This window comes from Neophocaena asiaeorientalis, unplaced genomic scaffold, assembly GCF_003031525.2.
Source record: "Neophocaena asiaeorientalis asiaeorientalis breed wild unplaced genomic scaffold, Neophocaena_asiaeorientalis_V1.1 scaffold40, whole genome shotgun sequence".
NCBI lineage: Eukaryota > Metazoa > Chordata > Mammalia > Artiodactyla > Phocoenidae > Neophocaena > Neophocaena asiaeorientalis.
The window spans coordinates 11,291,854-11,305,063 of NW_020185335.1; the positions used below are offsets into that span (position 1 = coordinate 11,291,854).

A 13,210-nucleotide genomic window follows, 5' to 3' on the forward strand; every position below is an offset into this window, starting at 1 on the left:
CCCGGAGGTGCTAGGCCCTCTCGCTCCTCTAATTGGACAGAGGCCCTGGCGGATGTTGCTTCCCTCATTAGCTGATCTGGGTTCAGTAGGGCTGTGGTGGGACTTTCAAGCTAAATGTCACCGAGAAGGCTTTGTGCTCAGGAGGCCTGGCGGGCCTCTCTCTGCCTGTTCTCCTGAGTGCGGACTGGATGGAGGTGCCTGGATGCGCAGAAGGAGATGGTGGCAGGGATGGTGCCGTGCCCGTGGCAGACGTGACTAATCAATCACAGCACGCTTCCACTGAGTCCAGACTTGGCTTCGGCTTTTCCACGTAGCCCTGTGGCTGGGGGTCTCCACACAAGACCCTGCCCCAGGTTGGGTCGGGAGCATGGACTCAGGAGCCGGGTGGCGTGGGTTCGACCTCCCGCTGAGGGACCTGGGCAAGTCCCATAACTGCTCTGTGCCTCTCTGCTCGGTAAACTGGAGGTGATGGTATACCTATGTGGTGGGGTGTTGTGAGGACCAGATGCGTGAACACACAGAGCCTGTGTGTCTGCCCTGGTTCTGCTCCCTGGCTCCTGGGTCGTCATCAGGCTTGTTAAAGGAAACCTGGAAAGTGTCCTCTTTCACAGAAGACAAGGACCATAACTTAGCATTTATGTATGTCACGGCTGGTATCGTGCACTGTTTATGGTTGGTTTCTGGGTCTTTATGTGTGAATAGGGGGGGATTCTTTTGTTTTGGGGGGACTCTGGGTTTTGAAAGTTAGAAATTCATTCTCCCGTCTGTGACATTAAAACATGAGCCGGGAGAATTCCCTGTTGGTTCAGTGGTTAGGACTCCGAGCTTCCACTGGCAGGGAGCGCAGGTCCGATGCCTGGTCGGGGAGCTAAGATCCCGCATGCTGTGCTCAGAAAACGAAAGAAACCTGAGCACCTGAGACAGGAAGTTGGAGGCACGCCGGACATCGCCCCCGCCCCCCACGTGCAAGCCCGTGCCCGCTCTCCCATGTTCCCCCTCTCTCAACACGGGCGGAGCGGAGCCCAGCGCAAGGCGTGAGGACCTACCTCTCCCTACTCAAAGTTGCCCTACTTTGAGCCCCTGCAGAGCTGTTGGCCGCAGAGATAGAAGCTCCAGAGCCTTTAAAATGGACGAGTGCCTTCTGCCTGGGTCCAAGTAGGTCTGCTGTGTCTGATTGGGCGGGTTGTGCCCTGCTCAAGGGCAGCTACTCGAGAGAGTTGAGGGCCTCAGATCCAGCCTGCGCGGTCCTCCCCTCACGTGCTCTGGTGCTGTACCGCATCGCCCCACCCCCCCATCAGGAAGCGCGTTTCTTTCTAATCAACACAACGTGCCACGTGGGCTCTCGAGGGCTTTGACTGCAGACTTGCCAGAAGTACTGAAGGGGGTCTGCAGAGCGGGGCTGGGGCTCACCCGTTTCCCTGGCCTCCGCTGTCTCCCACAGATGCGGCCCCTTTAAGGAGGAGCAGGAAGCTAAGACCAGTGAGGAGGGGGCTGTGGCTCCCGGGATGGGATGGGGAGGTGGGTGCACTGAGCAGTAGAGCCCAGGTGGGAGGAGCTGGAAGCTTGGGGAGTCGCTGGAGTTCTGCTGGGAGCCCCTCTCTCAGGAGCCCGGCTGCCCCCAACCCATGAGAACTTCCCCAGCAGATGCTGGTAGCCAGGGCAACCGCAAGTGGAGGCCGAAGAGGTGAGACGGGGAGGGAGGCGTTGGGACAGATATGTCAGCTGTGAGGGCCCCTTGTCCAGAGCCCAGCCCCTCCCCATCCCAGAGCCCCAGGCCTGGCACCACCTCCCCCGGGGTTTGGCATCCTCAGGGCTGCATCCGTGGCACGGTGAGTGCCACCGTCGGCAGCGGGCTCACGTCAGACCCTGTGAAGGTAGAGTGGAGAGGGGTCATTCCCTCCCCAGAATCCGGACCCGGGTGCTGAGGCGGAGACGATTTAAGTGTGTGGAGGTGTTCTGGGTTTTTGGAACCAACAGAGAGGGGTCATCAGACTACCTCCATGTGGTCAGGTGACTGGGAGAAAAGGTTGCCTGACAGGCTCAGGTGTGCTCTATCTACTTGTTGACTGTGGGGCTTAATGAGCCCCAGCATTTGCTGGTTTGGGGCTTATCTGTAAATGGTGTGGGTCTGTTGGTTTGGGAATTAGCTAGATGAGTCTGTGATCTCCGTGAACTGGAGTTGGCTGGTTAATTTGGATTAGTGGCACCGGCAGGGGTGATCTGAGCTGGGGTTTATCTGCTAGTTTGGGAATTAGCGGGGCAGGCGGGGATTACCTGGCTGGAGTTTCTCTGTTGATTTGGGAATTGTCTGGGTCTGGGGATGTCCCATCTGTTAGACACCAGCTGCTCTCCCCTCACCCCTTCCTCGCAGATGACGGGAAGTTATCCTTGGAGGAATTCCAGCTCTTCTTTGCAGATGGCGTCCTCAACGAGAAAGAACTAGAGGGTCTCTTCCACACCATCGACTCCGACAATACCAAGTGAGCTAAGTCCTGGGGGCTGGGGCCGAGAGGCAGCGTTTCCCTTCTCTCGCAGTGGCCAGTCTCCACTGCCCACTCCCCTGGAGGCACAGAGACCTCAAAGTCCCCAAACCAGCTAAGAAGTCCCATCTGTTTGGCCCCGACTGGCCGGGGCGATCTGGGGAGTGGACAGGTTGATACTGCGTCGGCAAGTGTTTGTCTTTTCTGAGCACACGTGACGAACCTGGGAGAGACCGTAGATTTGCAGAATATACACCGGATAACGAAAGGGAGAGATGAGCCACCTTGACCTAGTTCGGACCCCAACGCCTTGTCCTTAGCCCTGGTCTCACCACGAGCTCTGTGATCCTCTCCGGATCCCATCTTAAACCAAACTGTCCTCACTGACCTGAACCCTCCTTCTCACCCTGTACCTAATCACCTTTTCTCCAACCCAGCCGGAACCCTAACCTGTGTCTCAGTCAATCCCAAACTCCGGCCCCAGCCCTCAAACTCTAAATCCCTAAATCGAGTCCAGACTGCGCATTGTACTCAGACATGACGACCCTTCCCAACCTGAACTCCAGCTTTGCCCTCTCTGAGTGATCCCCAGGCAGGTGAGGCCCGAGCCCCCTTCTCCACTCCACACCTGAGTTCCTCGGGGCTGTTTGGAGCAGATTTGATAAGCTGGGGTCCCCTGCGACAGGCTAGAGATGGTCTGGACGACGAGCTGCCACCAGGCCCGTTGGCAAGGGACACAGCATGGGGCCGCCTGGGGCCAGAGGTGGGGCTGAGCGTCCTGGGAGCCAGGGTGGGGCAGGCGGAGGGGGAAAGGCGCCTTGAGAGAAACGGCTTCCTGCCGCAGGCTCCAGGGGAGACCTTTGTTTCTGGAGCGAGATGGGGGGTCTGAGCAGTTCCTGCAGCGCCCCAGGGAGCTTGAAAGGGGAGCGGCAGGTGCCTGTGGATTATTCATCCTCATTCGGGCAGCTGGGTCTGGGAGGAGGCGGCAGTGGTGAGCGTCTGTGAGTGTGGGTGGGCGGACTTACCACTAGCAAAGCCCAGACCTCTAAAGACCTTTGGGTGTCTTCTTTCCAACGTTCCCCAGATTGTGAGCTGTAAACATCCCCTCCTTGGGATGCTAAACAGGTTTTCTGCCCAAAACCGTTCACACGGCTCAGAAAGGTCGGTGAAATGCTACTTTGAGCACAATTAAACAGGCTTCGTTTTCTGCAGGACTTGTCAGCACTTTTCACCAGGTGATGCGGATCAGGGGAACCTCCAAGACAGAGTTTGCAGGGCCTTTTCCCAGAAGCCTCTTGACGAAGCCGGCGCACTCTGTAGGCCGGCATCTCTCAGTGAGGGAACTGGGCCCAGAAAGGGAAGGTCATCAGAACCTGCACAGAGCTCAGGTCCCTTGGCGTCCGCCGCCAGCGCCCCGCCCCCAGCGCCCTGCCCCGCCGTGTCTGCGTTCTGAGGCCGCCGCCTGCGCCTTCCCCGGCGTGGGTGGCCTTCTCGTGTTCCGCCTCCTCTGAGGAAGGACAGGAGGATCCCAGGTCTAGAGTGAGAGCAGGGAGGGCAACCCGCACCCCCAGCAGAGCCCAGGACCCAGCAGGCAGGGATGTCTCGGGAGAGTTCTGCTGACAGCCTGTCATATACGTGGGCTGTTCCCCTCGCTTTTCCCAGCCCCCGGTTTAGCCCCATCGGCTCCTGATGTGGTGGGCAGGCTCTGGGAGAGGAAAGGGGTGGCGAAGCACGGTGAGGGGGTCGGACAGACGCACACACATGGAACCCTCTGGAGGGGGCGGCATCCTTCACCTGCTGTTCCCGCACCTGTAAAGCCGGGGTCACAGTGTCAGCACATAGGGTGGAAAGAGAAGAGGCCCAGGAGGTGTTTTCCCAGCCACACTGGGCTGTGCCCGCTAGGGAGGGAAGGAGGGCGGGAGGCACGGGACAGGCCAGTCTCTGAGTCCCTCTCATTCTCTGTCTCTGCAGCCATGTGGACACCAAGGAGCTGTGTGGTAGGTGCTGGTTGTGCAGGGACAGAGGCTTGGCTGGGGTGTGTTTTCTGTGAGGGGAGGGGACTGGGGAGAGGCAATGAATGAGGGGCACAGATGGGATTGGTGGGAGGGCCCAGGGGGAGGGGCATGGTCCTCCTATGACCTGTGACCCCTGCCTTCCTTTCCCCCAGATTACTTTGTGGACCACATGGGGGACTACGAGGACGTGCTGGCCTCCCTGGAGACCTTGAATCATTCTGTCCTGAAGGCCATGGGCTACACCAAGAAGGTCAGCGGGTGTGGGTGGCCCTTGGGGGTCCGAGGGCTCGAGTGCTGGTTTGGGTCTACATTTCCCCAGAACGTCCTCACGCAAGGGTGCCTGGATTTGTGATGACAGGTGTTGGGTGAATCTGGCTCTGAAGTGGGCTTCGCTTGGGGCTTCTAGAGAGAGTGAGGGAAACTGTGAAGTGCCTGGAGTGCCTTGCTGATCGGCACTGTCTAGCAGTGTCTGGTTCCGAGCACGAGGCCCTTTTCCACAGTTGAGCTTGGTCCTGGGATGGAGTCCTAGAAAGGGAGCGGCAGTCACCCTGAGGACCCCAGGGTCCTCGGACAGGTGTCAGACCTGACGATGCCACGCCCTTTACAGGGTTACGGGTGGGGTGGGATGGGAGTGGACTTGAGCATCTGAACTTGACCGGGAAGCTGAGGGTGTCTGGGGTGAGAACGCCGTGTCCAGACGAGGAGACGTGAGCTAGGCAGTGGATCCATTAGGAGTGTTGGGAGGGAGCCAGGGGCAGGACTCCGCGGGTCCTGGAGAGAGGGCTCGGGTGTGGCTTCCGAGTCTGTGCCCGCAGGCCTGTCACCTCCTTGTTGGCATTTATGCCCTGGAGGAGGGCGGAAGGAGGGAGATGGGGCAGGTTGTGGGCTGGGCGTCATTGTAGCTCAGATGGGCATAAGCGGCCCGCCTCCCAGCTGTTTCCCACCTGTGAGTCTGCACCGACTCTGGCTGGTGCTTCTGGGGGGAGCAGTGGAGTGTGTTCCTTCTCTGTATCCACGGAGAAGAGTCACCGTGAATTTCCCGAGGCTCTATGACAGAGCCTCTATTAAACGCTCACTTAATCCCCCCAGCAGCCCTGTGGGTAATGACAGTCAATCATAGCTATAAGTGACATAACCATGGAAACATAGCTTTCATAACTATGGAAACAGGCTCGGAAAGATGAACCCTGTAGGGTCGTGGCCAGAGAGCCAGAGCTTCCTGCTCAAATGGGAGGGGAAACTGAGTCAGGGACCTGGCCGGAGGTATGGAGCACAGCATGGGCCCAAACTGACCAAGGCGTGTAGGAGGGAGTGGGCCGCGCTGTGATGGACATGTAATGCCCGAGGGCGTGCAGCCTGTCTGAGCTGTGGGAGCTCAGGAAAGACCAGCCCCACCTGCTGATTGAGGCCAGGGAGCTTAGCTGATGAAGTCAGCCAGACCAGGCTGAAGGACCCCAGCCAGTCACTTCTCTTTCTGAACCTCAGTTTCTCCATCTGTGGAATGGGAGCATTCATAGAGGGCAGCATGGAAAGCCCCCAAGCTCTGGAACCCTTGTGCAGTGTGTCAGCCCCAGCCCCTCTCCTCACGGCTGAGTGAGGCACACTGGTTGCCCACATGGGACTCCTTGCAATTGAACTCACCGCCTTGAGCCTCAGTTTTCAAATCTGGGAATGGAGCCACTGCCCAGCAATGTTGTCTTCCGTATTAATAAAACGCATACTTGTTTCTTGGTCTTCGGGCATAACTATTCAGAGATGTGACACAATTCTCTATCAAGAGACGATTTGATTTTATTTTTTAAATTTTATTGGAGTATAGTTGACTTACAATGCTGTGTTAGTTTCAGGTAGACAGCAAAGTGATTCAGTTGTACATATATTCATTGCTTTTCAGATTCTTTTCTCAGATAGGTTATCACAGATTATTGAGTAGAGCTCTCTGTGCTATACAGTAGGTCCTTGTTGGTTATCTATCTTATATGTAGTAGTGTGTGTATGTTAATCCCAAGCTCCTGATTTATCCCCCCCGCCTCACCACGTTTCCCCTTTGGTAACCGTAAGTTTCTTGTCAATACCTGTAAATCTGTTTCTGGCTTTTTTTAATCTCTTCAAAATACTGTGTTTTTTTGGTTGTTTAAAACTTTCTACCAGAGTATACTCGGTTTACAATGTTGTGTTAGTTTCAGGTGTACAGCACAGTGAATGTTACATGTATATATCCATTCTTTTTCAGAGTCTTTTCCCGTATAGGTTGTTACCGGATATTGAGTAGAGTTCCTTGTGCTATGCAGTAGGTTCTTATTAGTTATCCATTTTATTTATAATAGCGTGTATATATTAATACCAGCCTCCTAATTTATCACTTGCCCCCACGTTTCCTCTGGTAGCCATAATTTTGATTTTGATGTCTGTGAGTCTGTCTGTGTTGTAAATGAGTTCATTTGTATCATTTTTTTAAAAATTGGATTTCACATATGAGTGGTATCATATGATTGTTTTTCTCTGTCTGACTTCCTTCAGTTAGTATGATCTCTAGGTCCAGCCATGTTGCTGCAAATGACATTATTTTGGGTTTTTTTATGGCTGAGTAATATTCCATTGTATCTATGTGCCACATCTTCTTTATCTATTCCTCTGTCAGTGGACACTTAGGTTGCTTCCATGTCCGGGCTATTGTAAATAGAGCTGCAGCGAACATTGTGGTACATGGCTCTTTTTGAGTTATGATTTTTTCAGGGTATACGTCCGGTAGTGGGATGGCTGGGTCGTATGGTAGTTCTATTTTTAGTTTTTTGAGGAACCTCCGTACTGTTCTCCATAGTGGCAGTGCCAGTTTACATTCCCACCAACAGTGCAAGAGGGTTCCCTTTTCTCCACACCCTCTCCAGCATTTGTTGTCTGTAGACCTTTTGATGATGGCCATTCTGACCGTGTGAGGTGATACCTCTTTGTAGTTTTTTTTTGTTTTTCTTTTTGGTTTTTTGGCTGTGTTGGGTCTTTGTTGCCGCGCGCAGACTTTCTCTAGTTGCAACGAGCGGGGGCTACTCTTCGTTGTGGTGTGCAGGCTTCTGTTGTTGTGGAGCACGGGCTGTAGAGCACAGGCTCAGTAGTTGTGGCGCACAGGCTTAGTTGCTCCGCGGCATGTGGGATCTTCCCAGACCAGGGGTCGAACCCATGCCCCCTGAATTGGCAGGCAGGTTCTTAACCACTGCGCCACCAATCCCTCGGATTGTAGCTTTGATTTGCATTTCTCTGATAATGAGCGATGTTGAGCATCTTTTCATGTGCTTTTTGGCCATCTGTATGTCTTCTTTGGAGAAATGTCTGCATTGATCCTCTGCCCATTTTTTGATTGGGTTGTTTGGTTCCTTTTGATATTGAGCTGTGTGAGCTATTTGTATATTGTGGAGATTAAGCCCTTGTCGGTCGCTTCGTTTGCAAATATTTTCTCCCATTCTGTGGGTTGTCTTTTTGTTTTGTTTATGGTTTCCTTTGCTGTGCAAAAGCTTTTAAGTTTCATTAGGTCCCACTTGTTTATTTTTGGTTTAATTTTCGTTAGTGTAGGAGGTGGATCAAAAAAGATATTGCTGCGATTTATGTCAAAGAGTGTTCTGCCTGTGTTTTCCTCTAAGAGTTTTATAGTGTCCAGTCTTACATTTAGGTCTTTAATCCATTTTGAGTTTATTTTTGTGTATTGTGTTAGAGAATGTCCGAATATCATTCTTTTAAGCTGCTGTCCAGTTTTCCCAGTGCCACTTATTGAAGAGACTATCTTTTCTCCATTGTACATTCTTGCCTCCTTTGTCATAGATTAGGTGACCATAGGTGAGTGGGTTCATCTCTGGGCTTTCTATCCTGTTCCATTGATCTGCATTTCTGTTTTTGTGCCATTACCATACTGTTTTGATGACTGTAGTTGTAGTATATTCTGAAGTCAAGGAGCCAGATTCCTCCAGCTGGTTTTCTTTCTCAGGACCGCTTTGGCTATTCGGGGTCTTTTGTGTTTGCACACAAATTTAAAAATGTTTTACAGGGAAGCCCAGCCATTGATAATTTGATAGGGATTGCATTGAGTCTGTAGATTGCCTTGGATAGTACAGTCGCTTTGACAATATTGATTCTTCCAGTCCGAGAGCGTGATATATCTTTGCATCTGTTTGTGTCATCTTCGATTTCTTTCATCGGCGGCTTACAGTTTTCAGAGTACAGGTCTTTTGTCTCCTTAGGTAGTTTTATTCCTAGGTATTTTATTCTTTTTTTTTTTAACATCTTTATTGGGGTATAATTGCTTTACAACGGTGTGTTAGTTTCTGCTTTATAACAAAGTGAATCAGTTATACATATACATATGTTCCCATATGTCTTTCCTCTTGCGTCTCCCTCCCTCCCACCCTCCGTAGGTATTTTACTCTTTTTCATGTGATGGTAAAAGGGAGAGGATTTTAACATCTACCGATACAACCTAAAGCAGTTTGCAGGATTTTTGCTGTTAGAGTGTACCAAAGGCTGCATGATTTCCTAGTGATGGTGGTGATGCTATGATAGGTTGTCACAATGGTGACTGGCATTTCTTGCATGTTTTCTAACCAGTTTTGTTGGGAGAAGTGCAGCTCGTTGATTATTTCAAATATGTCTCTTGCATCCATTGATTTAGGGCGACTCATTTGCTTTTGTAGATAGGCAGTCATAGTATCATGGTTAACCAGTGTAGTTACTGTCTTCATTTCTGATATGTGTTCCTCCTGTTTCTCTGTTGTGTCCTGCTGCGTTTACCCTGAATTCTCACACATTGTAATGGCGCTACGTCAGACATCCTTGTTTTGCTCCTGAAGTTCAAATGCATCTCTCTAGTAGTTCTTCACTAATTATAATATTAATAGCAGCTCTTATTTTAGAAGCCTCTTCAGTCTGATAAAAAATACTTCTGTGTTCCCTTCGTTAAATGTTGCCTTAGCGGGTGGTAGTGAATTTTTTTTTCAAATGCCTTTTTGGTATATTTTTTCAGGGATCATATGATTTCTCTTACACTGTTGATGGGGTGGGTTCTGTTATTAGATTCTCTCCTATTGAACAGTCCTTAGCTTCCTGTGATAAACCCTAACTGGCACATTATTCTTTTACCACGTTGCTGAATCTTGTCACTAGCTGAGTGTTTTATCTCTGTCTCTATCAGGAATTGAGATTGGGTGATAGGGAGTGAATTGTAGGTGGTTTTGAATATCTTTCTTCTATGTGTGAATCAGCTTCTCTAACTTAGAGTCATGTTTCTATTCAAAAATAGAAAGAATTAATCCATAGGCTTGGGTGGAGGTACTAAACAGGGGGAGGGGATTATTATAATAGTGATTTTAAAGTCAATCCTAATTTTAGGTAAACTTTTGGTGTCCATTTTTGTATATTTTTAAACAAAACTGCCGTGGACATGTTCAGTTTTATGATCGATGATGCATAGTATGTTCTTATGATTTTTTTTTTTTAATTCTAAAACATCGAAACAAAACAGGCACATGACGCAGATGACGTTTAATAAAACATCTGCTGTTACAGCTCAGGTCTTGATTTAAATGTTGTACTGTTTTGCTGCATTTAAACTTAACAGAGTTTTGCCTGTTTTAATTAGTTGTTTCTAGAAACGAGCCCCTGACATGTTTATTTAAATTTAATTTATACAGTATGTTTTCTCCTGTATTTATTTTTTAATTCTTTTCTTTCCTTAAAAAAAAATCTTTTGTATTGAAGTATAGTCGATTTGCAATATCGTGTAAGATTCAGGTGTACAGCACAATTCAGTTTATATACATATATATATATATTCTTTTTCAGATTCTTTTCCCTTGTAGGTTATTAGATAATATTGAGTAGCATTCCCTGTGCTATACAGTAGGTCCTTGTTATCTGTTTTATATATAGTAGTGTGTATATGTTAATCCCAGCTTCCTAATTTATCCCTTCACCCACCACCCTTTCCCCTTTGGTAACCATAAGTTTGTTTTCTGTGTCTGTGAGCCTCTGTTTTGGAAATAAGTTCATTTGTGTCTTTTTTTTTCTGTTAGATTCTACACGTAAGCGATATCATGATATTTGTCCTTCTCTGTCTGGCTTACTTCACTTAGTATGATAATCTCTGGGTCCGTCCATGTTGCTGCAAAGGGCATTATTTCATTCTCTTTTTATGGCTGAGTAATATTCCATTGTATATATGTACCACATGTTTTTTATGCATTCCTCTGTCAGTAGACATTGAGGTTGCTTCCATGTCCTGGCTATTGTAAATAGTGCTGCAGTGAACATTGGGGTGCATGTATCTTTTTTTTTTTAATTTTTATTGGAGTGTAGTTGGTTTACAATGTTGTGTTTCAGGTGTACAGCAAAGTGAATCAGTTATACATATACGTATATGCACTCTTTTTAAGGTTCTTTTCCCATATAGGCCATTAGAGAGTACTGAGTAGAGTTCCCTGTGCTGTACAGTAGGTCCTTCTTAGTTATCTGTTTTATACGTAGAAGTGTGTACATGTCAATCGCAATCTCCCAATGGATCCCTCTCCCCCCTTACCCCCTGGTAACCAGAAGTTTGTTTTCTACATCTGTGACTCTGTTTCTGTTTTGTAAAGAAGTTCATTTGTACCCTTTTTGTAGATTCCACATATAAGCGATATCATACAATGTTTGTCTTTCTCTGTCTGACTTAATTTCACTCAGGATGACAATCTGCAAATGGCATTATTTTGTTCTTTTTTTAATGGATGAGAAATATTCCATTGTATATATGTAGCACATCTTCTTTATCCGTTCCTCTGTTGATGGACATTTAGGTTGCTTCCATGTCCTGGCTCTGGTAAATAGTGCTGCAGTGAACACTGGGATGCATGTTTCTTTTCAGATTATGGTTTTCTCCAGGTATATGCCCGGGAGTGGGATTGCTGGGTCATACTGTAGTTCGATTTTTAGTTTTTTGAGGAACCTCCATTCTGTTCTCCATAGTGGCTGTATCAATTTACATTCCCACCAACAGTGCAGGAGGGTTCCCTTTTCTCCACACCCTCTCCAGCATTTATTGTTTGTAGATTTTTTTTGATGACGGCCATTCTGACTGGTATGAGGTGATACCTCATTGTAGTTTTGATTTGCATTTCTCTAATAATGAGTGATGTTGAGCATCTTTTCATGTGCTTTTTGGCTATCTGGATGTCGTCTTTGGAGAGATGTCTGTTTAGGTCTTCTTCCCGTGTTTTGATTGGATTGTTTGTTTTTGATACTGAGCTATGTGAATTAATATATTTCAGCATTTAATTTCTTGTCAGTCGCATTGTTTGCAAATGTTTTCTCCCATTCTGTGGGTTGTCTTTTCGTTTTGTTTATAGTTTCCTTTGCTGAGCAGAAGCTTTTAAGTTTAATTAGGTCCAGTTTGTTTATTTTTGGTTTTACTTTCATTACCCTAGGAGGTGGATCAAAAAAGATACTGCTGCGATTTATGTCAAAGAGTGTATGTACTGCCTATGTTTTCCTCTAAGAGTTTTATAGTGTCTGGCCTTACATGTAGGTCTTTGATCCATCTGGAGTTTATTTTTGTGTATGGTGTTAGAGAATGTCCTAATTTCAGTCTTTTAAACTGCTGTCCAGTTTTCCCAGCACCACTTACTGAAGAGACTCTCTTTTCTCCATTTGTACATTCTTGCCTCCTTTGTCATAGATTAGGTGACCACAGATGAGTGGGTTTATTTCTGGGCGTTCTGTCACGTTCCATTGATCTATATTTCTGTTTTTGTGCGGGTACCGTACTGTTCTGATGACTGTAGTTGTAGTATATTCTGAAGTCAAGGAGCCTGATTCCTCCAGCTGTTTTTCTTTCTCAGGACTGCTTTGGCTATTCGGGGTCTTTTGTGATTTCATACAAATTTTGACATTTTTTGTCCTAGTTCTGTGAAAAACGCCATTGGTGATTTGATAGGGATTGGACTGAATCTGTAGATTGCCTTGGGTAGTATGGTCATTTTGGCAATGTTGATTCTGTATCTACTACTGAATCTACTGTGTTTATAGTTTTTATCATTTCCTACCACCTATTTCCTTTGGTTTATTGTTGTTGATGTATACTTTTTCATATGTGAAAAGGAATGCTTACTTTTTTTGGATAATAAAGTTTGAAAGTTTAGAAATCTACCTTTGAATGATACTTTCACTGCAGTGATAGATTTTAGTATATAGGATTAATATTTCCTCTCTCAATATTCTCTAATAGTTTGTTATATCCTCACTTATTTCTCATTTCATGGTATTAGGATAAAACCAAGTAACCAGTAGTTTGTATTCTATTTTTTTAAATTTTTTGAGATTTATTCACTGCATATTATTTTGACTTAAAAATTTTTTTTCTTAATTTGGTTGTGCAGGGTCTTAGTTGCGGCAGGCAGGCTCCTTAGTTGTGGCACGCAAACTCTAGCAGCATGCATGTGGGATGTATTTCCCTGACCAGAGCTCATACCCAGCCCCCTGCGTTGGGAGCGTGGAATCTTATCTACTGCGCCACCAGGGAAGTCCCATATTATTTTGTTTTTATAATTCTCCCATGGATACCTGGGAAGAAGATGTGGATCATACTTTGAGAGTATAAAATCTGAAAATAACTATCTCTTCTTTGTTGTGAAATATATGTTGTTAAAAGACAACTTTGGGGCTTCCCTGGTGGCGCAGTGGTTAAGAGTCCGCCTGCCG

The 13,210-nt window shown here is 47.5% G+C and overlaps 1 protein-coding gene across 1 annotated transcript in view; it reads left to right on the forward strand.

Moving 5' to 3' along the window:
* Window positions 1–13,210, forward strand: part of NECAB2 (N-terminal EF-hand calcium binding protein 2) — a 34,517-nt gene that overhangs the window by 3,037 nt on the left and 18,270 nt on the right. The window contains exons 2-4 of the mRNA XM_024735684.1: window positions 2,372–2,480; window positions 4,452–4,477; window positions 4,648–4,745. Of these exons, the coding sequence (XP_024591452.1) occupies window positions 4,665–4,745 (81 nt within the window). The 5' untranslated portion in view covers window positions 2,372–2,480; window positions 4,452–4,477; window positions 4,648–4,664. The remainder of the gene's footprint in view (window positions 1–2,371; window positions 2,481–4,451; window positions 4,478–4,647; window positions 4,746–13,210) is intronic.